At 35.0% G+C, this 10,644-nt stretch overlaps 1 protein-coding gene across 1 annotated transcript in view; it reads right to left on the bottom strand.

Annotated features, from left to right (window-relative positions):
• The window catches only part of LOC121411707 (adhesion G protein-coupled receptor E2-like), a 77,112-nt gene that overhangs the window by 934 nt on the left and 65,534 nt on the right, over positions 1 to 10,644 (bottom strand). Inside the window, exons 10-13 of the mRNA XM_041604538.1 lie at positions 7,919 to 8,043; positions 2,279 to 2,550; positions 957 to 1,032; positions 1 to 4 (exon numbers count right to left, since the gene is read on the bottom strand). The exon at positions 1 to 4 is cut by the window's left edge and continues 934 nt beyond it. Coding sequence (XP_041460472.1) covers positions 1 to 4; positions 957 to 1,032; positions 2,279 to 2,550; positions 7,919 to 8,043 — 477 coding nt within the window. The remainder of the gene's footprint in view (positions 5 to 956; positions 1,033 to 2,278; positions 2,551 to 7,918; positions 8,044 to 10,644) is intronic.

The raw sequence follows: 10,644 nt of genomic DNA, 5'->3' as shown, positions 1-10,644 counted from the left end.
GCATCTATGAAAAGATTGAAACAAAGCAAATATAATAAAACAAATACAACGTGGAGAAATAATCTACACCCCGTTGCGTTCTATGCCCCATTTTCAGAGGCTAATGACGTAAAATGATTGAACAACGTATAATGTAATATACCTAGTCACGTGACAAAGAAATAAATAATCCCTTTTATTTTGTTCTCTACTTGCATCTCTGTTGAGTCTTTGAAAAAAATCTTAAAACCTTTCTTTTACTTCTAATTTTACATGTATTATTATTACTACTATTACTGGAACAAAAATATATGTAGGGTGGTCACAGGGGTGGTCATTATTCTGAATGCTTCCATAAATAACTGGAAAGAAATGAAAAATGCATTTATAACATATAAATTGAATGATAAATGTATTCGAAATACGAGCAATAAAATGTATTTTCCCTTTCGTAGCAATCCTACAACATTGTGACTTAATTTGTAGTGATTTTTATTAAGAGGTTTCTGTATTTAATGTTTCAATAACATGTTTCTGATTCTTACTGTGAACTCCAAAGCAATAGTCAAATTACATAATATACACTCTGAAACAGTATACAGTTTGACCACGTGGCAAGAAGGGCACTTTTTGTTTGAATTGACAAGGTTCTTTTAAGAATGAATAGAAATTATCTAAATTTAAAGATTTTCGTAAATTTAACAAGCAACAAAACCTAACAAAAACAATCATCATTTTCTGACAGATTGCACTAAATTATCTTATCTATTCAAATTCAAGTCGATTTTTTTTTTTTTGGGGGGGGGGGGCTGCGACTGCGTACACAAAGGCTTTACACCTCACGCTGGCATACTACATGATTTAATTTTTTTCAGTTCTGACTGGAATCGAAACATGTTCGAGAGGAAAGTGAGGAAAATGGATGGCTATTTATGAAGAAAATTTTGAGCCCAATCGAAAAATAGAGGGCTACTCACATTTCGTTGAGAGGGAGCTTCCGATAAAGATCGATGTCCAATGTGGCGGTGATGATTATAGGAACAATGGGTAATCCTATATTTAGAAGAAAAAAACAACATGGCGTCGATTATCAGGTTTCGTATACTCAATACTACACGAGGTATCGGAATCCTCGAGCATAAGCATAATAGCCCGAAAAAGGAAAAAAAAAGAGAAAAAAAGGAGAAGAACAACAATAAGAAAAAGAAAAAAAAAGAGGAGGAAGGAGGACAAGGAAAAGAGAAGAAGAAGGTAAATTTAGAAGAAAATGTAATAAAAGAAGACAAAAATTGTTTTTGTTTCAGTTTTAATTCACAAATGTCACATGGCGAAAAGTCGTTGAAGGACAATACATCGTATACTTAAAACGAAGGATTGCAACACAATCATGACAATTAAATCCCACATGAAGACAGTTTACTTGACGAGTCAAGAAGTATTCTTTTAGGCCAATGAACCATAAATGCTAACGTGAAAGCACAAAGAACACTATTCTTACATATATTGATAAAATCTCATGCGATGTAATTTGAAACAAGTATTTTTTTGCAACAAGTATTTTTTTGCAACAAAATAGTGTTTTCCTTATTTTTAAGTGGTGTACAGAAATCAGTAATTGCTACATTTCTTCGGAAAACCACTGAAAATATCAAGATCTTTTTCCTGTATATGTCTGTTTACATATATTTTTTTTTGGCTGTGATTCGATGAATTAAAACATAAAGGATAATGAACGAGTACCGGAAAGTTTGTGTGCATTTCGCGCTTTTTCCTCAACGCGGACGCAGAATCTGGGGTTCATGCAGATAATGTGAGAAACTCCGATGTAGTAACAGCGGGATTTCAGACTCTCGCGTTTGATCTGCAACGGGTTCTGACCAGATTTATGTCCGTCAAGTTCTAGGACGCGAGCACGTCCCGTGGAAGATGCGGCCACGTTGAAGATTAAAAGGGGTTTTAATAATTAAGATTAATTGAGACGTGTGCTGGGCTAAAACTTATAATTTTCTAACTTCATTGTACCACCAAACAACCTTCCAGAGTTTGTAATCTACACTCTAAAAAAAAGGTTCGCATTGGAACCCTCAAGGAAAAAGGTTCTCAAAAAGGTTATTTACGTGCTCAAGAACCTTAGTTTTTATAAAGAACCTGACATGTTTCAAAAGGCCGTTTAGGGTAATTTGGAACCATTTAATCGTCCCAAACCCCTCTCAGAACCCCTTTTCTAAAGAGTGTAAGCTTAGATATAATAAGTGAGATGAGATGAACATAAATAATGCGCAATGTGCTCGTTCCTTACCCCAGGCTATCACCGCTCCCTTCAAGACAAAATGCGTGGCGCTTTTCTTCTGGAAAACCTGCACCAACGTCCGGTACATGTTTACTGCCTCCATGGCCATCCAGAGGAAGGTCGTTAGCACGAAATACTGGAGCAACATGGCCAGGACCTTACATCCCACCCTGGAGTCTGTCACCATGGAGACGGTATCAATAACGAAAGTGATGTTGAGAGCGAGGAGGGAGGTACTGAGATGGATGAGTATCTTTCCAGACGAGGTGCGTCGTAAGATTCTGGTGAACAACATGAAAACATGAAATTATAAGTTATCGAATTTCGAATCATACAGACATCGGAGGAAAGTCCAGACATTAATCAAAAGGGAAAGGAGATGGATGACATTTAGGTGCGTGGTACTTGTCAAGAAATAATGATGAAAGCAAAACAGAATGATATCAGAAAAAGGAAGAGCGCAACCATGCAAGAAAAGGCATTATATTTCGGCTTTCCAGGTTTATCAACTTTGTTATTCGGTTTACAATTTCATTTAATATACGGTATATATAGGCCATATAATTAATTTCGATTTTTCATTTGTGAAATAGTTGTGGATTAATTAGTGAATAACCTATTTTATTAAATAGACAGAGGACATTGAAACTGATTGGAAAGAATGAAATAAATTAGAAAAGGATTTTCTTTTGCGTATTTCAGGAATGATTCTAAGATCTGGGAGGGTGGGCTCTGTCACTCCTAAATCTTCCGCTCTCTATAGACAGGACAAGCGACCGAAAAAACGAGGTTAAGAGTACACGTATGTATGCCATAATGTCACGTATCATTAATATGATTGTGTATCGAATGACAGGCAGCATTCACTGTGATGACAAGTCGAAAATAGTCCTATTTTGTTTCGTCAAAAAATCCTTGCACTTCCGCGGTGCGCCGTTGGCATAACTGGAACACCGTCAACTGACAATATATCGGTAGATGGAATAGAGTGGGATTGGAGAACGTAATGATAGGAGTAGATTCGCCGGGAGGGATGTCATGAGTATAGAGCACACAGGGAGGTATAAAAAGGGGCGACTTCTTGGAAAAATGAGGTAGCCAAGAAAAACTAGAGAGATCAGGTGCTTGAAATGATGACGCTATATACCATATGAAGAAATGTAATTGTTTTATTCTACTAAGAAAACAAAACAGTAAACTTCACAAAGTCATTTTGATCAAAATGATTGAAATGGAGAAATTATTGAGCAATAATTAGACCGGAGGGATAAACATTAATTTTGATTAATTTACATCACTATGGTAACCGTGACGAGCTAAGAATTGAATTAGGCATTAATTTTTGTCTCAATGTATACTTACGCATCACTTTTTTTTAATTAGGAATTATTACACATTTTTTAAATACAAATATCAGATTCAAAATTGATATACATTTCGTTTTATAATAACTTCGAGCTTTGAAAACTAAGAATCCCTTAAAACTTAACTCAACCTTTAAATCAAACAAAATGGCGTTCAAGATACTACATATCCCTCGAAATTTCATTTCTTTACTTTAGAATATTGCGTAGACTAAATTCTAATAAACTGAATATTTTTATTAGCATGATATTGATTAAAAATAAAGGTAATTTTTTTCAGAATGATAATTAATTTTGATTATTTTTGCCTTACCACAGGGGATCATTGACAAATGGAAAATGATCCTTACATGCACCGTTAGAATATTTAAAAGAAGTTCCTGCAGCAGAGTATCGAGAACACCTGTAATCTTACCAGAATGCGTAATCTTACAGGAAATTGGTATTTGGTGTAAGGAACCTTACACATTTCCTTAAAGAAAACACACTTTTCCCCTTTTAAACAGACTTGTCCTGTTAAATTCCAGACAAAATTCCTGTTTTATGAATTTACAGAATGATTCTGCTATTGCTTTCTGCAAAATCTCCCTTTTTTATGTAAAATTTGGGTTTTTCATGAGCTTTCTACTTTGTTTTTGAAAATTACGTTTCTTAATGACAATGATCACCACATGAATTATTCAAGGCGGTGAATTAATTAATATTGTTACTACAACATCATAAAATCTTAGACACCGCCATCATGGCCATACCGGTTAATACACTGAATATTGAATTTATGAAAATACCCACTGTATTTACTCTTATGATTTTCAGTTCTATAGGGAAAATCAAGGCTATTCCACGAAAGATATGGACCGTTTATTTTCTTTTATTGTTCAAAAGTGCCCATTATTAATGCATATGAATTCACGCACAATTGATACCATTTGTCGAGATGTGCGGATGATGAATAAAATCGCCTTTTCATTTTATTTCCTGAGAGAGAAGAGGACTTCCTAGTAATTAAAGGTCAAGATCATTGATGCAGTTTAAAAAAAAATCTTGCGCATATGACGTTCAATTGCAATCTAATAACTGCTCGAGATCAGCCCTTTTATTATTTAAATAATGAATCTCAAAAATATTAATCCTCTCGCTCTCTGTATGTCAGTCATCAATACCGCAGTCACATCAACGTAATTGACCCCATATTGACAAAAGCTATTATCATTGATATTTCCAATGGCCCATATTCTGAATAACTCTGCTATGGGGAGCCAAAAATTAAAAATATTGTTTTTATTGTACATTTCGTATGCTTACTATCTTGATTTTGTTTTGCTTTCATAATGAAGAAAAACATTTCCAAATAATTCAGTTACCATTCCCAGACATTATGAACAATTTGGGTGTCATATGAGTTAATAAATTGGATTGGTACTGTTAGTGATATGTGCCCCAAATTGGCTCTCCATAGTTAAACCACAACTTTATACCAGGGTTTTCTTTAAACCAGAGTTTAGAATACGGGCATATGACTACAGCATAAGAGTTCATAGATAGTTTGAAACAACTTATTGGGAAGGACTTTTCGATCTGAATATCGACATTATCGTAATTAGATGTCAGTGTACATCAAACAGATCACAAAATATTATGAAATGAAATAATTTTGAGAATTGAATAGATGGAATTACAATTTGACCTTACTACAATTCTCCAACTCTCCTTCTAACACACACACACACTCTCTCTCTCTCTTTATCTCTGATCACCCCTTCCTCTTTTCCATGGTCTTTAATTCAAAAGAAAATATTTCGTGTAGACTTCTCGAATCTGATCATAACAATATCATACATATTTTTTATATATGTTTTGTGAATAAGTCTCGCACAATAATATTTTATTGAGATATCAGTTTCGTGCATTGTTCCTTAAATACCAACATCAAGTTGATCACCCATCCTCCTTGACACGCATTCATTCTCGCGGAATGGCAAATATTTTGTTTTTGAGTTATTAAGGTCTAGACATATTCAGCAAAGAAACAACAAAGAAAGAAAATATGAATATGATAATAATAATAATAATAATAGGCATTTATATAGCGCCATCTATCTAGAAATATTCTATTCCGAGGCGCGTTGTTATTATTATTACCCCGGCTTTAGCTCGAGCTGCCTCTCAGCGCTCATGCATTCAAGGAATTAATCCTACCGGGTACCCATTCACCTCACCTGGGTCGAGTGCAGCACAATGTGGATAAATTTCTTGCTGAAGGAAATTACGCCATGGCTGGGATTCGAACCCACGACCCTCTGTTTCAAAGTCAGAAGACTTATCCACTGGGCCACAACGAGGTCATTTTGATAAGTGTCCCTGCATTTCAAAGGTATCCGCTATGCCAATTTGCTAATGACAGACGTAAAAATTACTTTTAACACGAGTCACTTTTTACACACACCCACTAATCCACCCTCACAAAATTAGAATTCTTAGACGGACACACTATCAAAATATTTTACTATGTATACGGTTGACAAAAGATTTCGTTTCGGATGAAGATATCTAGTAGAATTTGACTAGTTTATATAATCAAAACGAACTTGGATTTGGATTTAGATGTGGATGTGAATTCGAATTTGAATAAAGTTTGTCCAGTGTGTTTAAAGGGGTAGTCCAGGCTGAAAATATTTATATCTTAATACACAGAGTAGAATTCACTGAGCAAACGCTGAAAATTTCATCAAAATCGGATAAAAAATAATAAAGTTATTGAAGTTTAAAGTTTAGCAATATTTTGTGAAAACAGTCTTCATGAATATTCATTAGGCGAGCTGATGATGTCACATCTCCACTTTCCGTTTTCTTATGTAATTACATAAAATCATATTTTTTCATTATTTCATACTTGTGTGAATAAGATGTCTCCCTTATAATGAAATAAGTTGCAGCAATAAATATTTAATGCACTAAATCAGTTGTCAGTCCAATTTTCTAGTTCTTGGAGGAAAAATTGAATAAACCTAATTTCATATAATAAAATACAAAGGAACAAGTGGAGACGTGACATCATCAGCCGACCTAATGAATATTCATGACGACTGTTTTTACAAAATATTACTAAACGTTAAAATTCAATAACTTTGCTATTTGTTGTCCGATTTTGACGAAATTTTCGGCATTTTGGAGCTCTGCTGCATAATACAAAATTATGATAAGTTAAAAATAATGAAATCTCGAGGGGGGTGGGGGTGGTGGGCTCCTCAAACAATTTATTTGCATTCGATTATATTTCTCCATTTGCAAGTAAGTCTCATCCAGATCATCAAAATTCCTCCGATGCACGGGTATACTCGTTGGGAATGAAATGAAATCAATCAACATATTTTACGATACTAATGTGACTATGGATAAAATGTATTTCTTGCCAATTCGTACTTTATAATTTCAAGGATTCTCAAAACTCTAAGGAGTGATTATGAAGATGATTCATATATCTCTGTCGCTTTTTGGGCAAGTCAAGCGTTAAACCAAAATAAGAGGGCGATTTGGGAATATCATTTCGAAAGCAATGCATCAAAAAATCATGTGTTACTTTACACTAATGACCACAGAAACCTCGTATTTTTGAGTGGTTTTGCGCGAGGTGAGGGTTTTTATACGTGTGTGTTTGAAAGATGAACTGTAAGGTGTAAGGCTTTTAATGTGTGAGTGAGAGGGTGTGCATGTATGTGTGTGTGGGAGAAAATATATAGGAAACACAATTACACACACACACACACACCCTTACGGTCACACGCCCCCCCCCCTTACACCCAAAACGATTCTCACAACCTTCTCTTCCCCTTCTCTCTTCCTCTCTCTCTTTCTATCTCTCACACTCTTTTTATCTCTTTCATAAAATTATCTCTCCGTTACTGCACACACACACAATCCCACCCACATAATGACGCACTCGTCATTACACGTAATATACACCTGTACTGACAACTTCTTTTCTCTACCTATCTGGATGTTTAACTAATTATGGTGACGGTCCCATTTGTATTTTATTTGCTGTATATTTGGTAGGAGCTTATGAACAAGCAATTTAATTCTTTATGACCTTCTTCCTATAATGTTTGTACGTGTGTTTTCATTCGGCTCAATGAAGACAATTAAATCGTATGAAAATACACTAATAAATACCATGTATGTCCACGTCACTTGCAATATCAATGTATTATAATCACCTCGTTATATGGATTGACATCAATAAGACCAATTTCGTGTAAATCCTGTAAATCAAATGTGCACTTACTTGAAGATAGAGTATGTGATGATAGTAGCGACGAGACCAAAGACAGAACAAGCAGTCCCAAGATGGGAGATGATCTGAAGAGGGAGATGATGTTCCTCGAGGATCGGCTCAGAATAACCAGTGTCCTGGTGAAGAAAAAGGAGATCAGGAAGAACTTTTAGAACTGAAAAATTCACTCCTTTAGAGGGGTGGTGGTCATTTTTTGTGGGCTGAATATTGATACTTCATTTCATTTCGGCCATGATTTCCTTTCCAATTAAACTTCGAATAAATTTACGATATGATCATTTATGGAATCTTCAGAATAAACCTGGGCCACTCTGAACATTATTGTTAAGGTATTAAGCAATAAAACTATTAATGACAACGTTTTCAAGACAACTTTATTTATTTATTTATTGATTTATTTCAAAGGTTTTCGTTGGGCCCTTCGAAATAAACACAAATATAAAACATGGTGACATATTCAAATATAAACAAAGAAAACAGCATAAATACTAATATTAAAAATCTAATGATAAAATAATCATAATTAAATATGGAAAATAACAAAATAAATGAAATATGATACTGTTATCTAAGAGTAAACGACAATTGTATATACACATGAAAGGAGATAAGATATGTACAAAATGAGGAGAAAGAAGATAATACATGTAGATTCCACCAATAGTCCCTATTACATATCAAATGTTTTTCCCATTTAGCTCTTTCCCGCTTAAATTGTTTAATGTTAAATATCACTTAAATGAAGATAGGAAACAGACTCCAAACCGACTGGCGATATGCCATTCGAAATAGGCCTGAAATACTAAGCTTTGATCGGTGAGGCGAGGGACGGTGTTGATCGTGTGACTATACAGTGCGTATCAAAAAAAATTACACTTTGAAAAAGCCCTGGGAATAAAAAATTATACAACATGTTGGTATTTGTTTCACTGATTATCTTGGCTTTAGGTCTCATCTTTCCAATAAAAGAAAAAGTTTTGACAGAATGTTACACTTAAGTGAGCACTGTCCATTTTTGAAAAGCTCGTAGAAATCTGTTTGCGCAGAAATGCTTGTTTTCAAGCTGTGTCAAGGGGAAAGAGCGAAATCAAACTTACCCTGCGAAACATTTCTCATACATTTCCCTTGCACTTTTAGTCAATTGAAATAAAAACGGATACATTCAAGCATTTTGTAACAATTTTGCCACCCAAATCGAATGGTTAACATTTAGTAAGCACAATCTTTACCCTTTTTGTGCCAGCTGGATCTGAGGACATAACTGAATCTGAACAAAAGTTTATATCAGACATCTCCAGCATTTTTTCACTAGTTTTTTATCATTTAAAGTGGGTTTACATTTCACTTTTCATTCAATACTTGTTTCTCCACACTATTCCCAAGCTTGACAATGATTTACTAAATGAAAATCAAGCCTAAGCCATTTCATTAAAATCACAGCTCAGTGTAAAGCAAAATACGTCTCGATGGCCTCGATGTGTGGGGGATGGGGTTGGGTCGCAATGCACTCTTCGAAGTGCTTTGTGCAAGGAAACAAGTTTTAAAAGGTAAAAGATATCTTCAAATCAATTTGACTAGCTAAATTTCACGTGTTCTTCATGAATAAGGTTTACTTTATTTGCATAACTATTTAAAAGTTCTGCGCAAATCATTTTTCATTAACTTTTCAAAAGTAAGTGGTGCTCACTCAAGCGGAAATATTTTTCGACAGTAATTTTTATATCGTCATTTGCTTAAATAGATCTGTACCTATGTTAAAATGTGGAAAAGTCTTCAGGATATTACAATTGTGTAATTTTACAGGATTTTTTTCAAGTGTAAACTTTTTGGGATACGCACTGTACAGCATTGGCGTATTTTAGCATCCACTTCGCAAGACACATTCTGCAACGTTTAGAATCTATTGAAAATTCATGTCAAACTACAGATCAGGCTGTTCATTGTCGAAAATTGGTGGACTGGTATACAGCGCATTGGACCGGACAACAAATTGCAATTATGTCGCTTAAAAATTGTCCAGAGTCCAGGACGACACCGCTGTTTTGATTCGCCGAATTTCGACAAAGGTTGCTTTGTTATCGAGATAGAGGGGGGAAGATGGGGATGGGGGCTTGGGTGGTAAGGGGAGGGGGACGGGGGCGAGGGGCGGGTAAGTGCCCTCGGTCAAACTCGACTTTACTTCAAAGTAAAACATACAGAGTACTTTTCATTTTTTCACCACACTTGTATAACATAAATGCACCAAGCAGTGGTTCAGGATACGTATGCAGATGACATTGACGTCAATTAGCTTTTATCTGTTGCAATTTGTGTATTTCCTGATGATATATTAACATCACACCATGTTCGCTTTTAGCAATATGCTCTCGCAGCTAATACAAAATTATTGAGAACACGATGTCATTGGAAATAGCAGTGACAATGGAAATGTGATCCAATTATTCATCCTGATTCCAGGAGAAAAAATGCCTGATAAACATGCTAATAGAGGTTGGGGATTGTTTAATAAGTAATAACAGTTGGACTTCCGTGTCATCGTTGGCGAAGTATGAAAAATATTTTAAGAATTAATACGTATATTCCTATCAATTTCACCAACTCATATACGTCAAACAACAAAAGATGAGTACGCCCACTCATGGTTGTTCATTATCATGTGCACTTTCCTCGTGACCATAAATGGCGAAATATGGACACTACTTCAATGATTTGATATG

The sequence above is a fragment of the Lytechinus variegatus genome, chromosome 3, assembly GCF_018143015.1.
Source record: "Lytechinus variegatus isolate NC3 chromosome 3, Lvar_3.0, whole genome shotgun sequence".
NCBI classification, from domain to species: Eukaryota; Metazoa; Echinodermata; class Echinoidea; order Temnopleuroida; family Toxopneustidae; genus Lytechinus; species Lytechinus variegatus.
The sequence above is the reverse complement of the archived record's forward strand: the minus strand, read 5'-3'. Positions and strand labels throughout refer to the sequence as shown.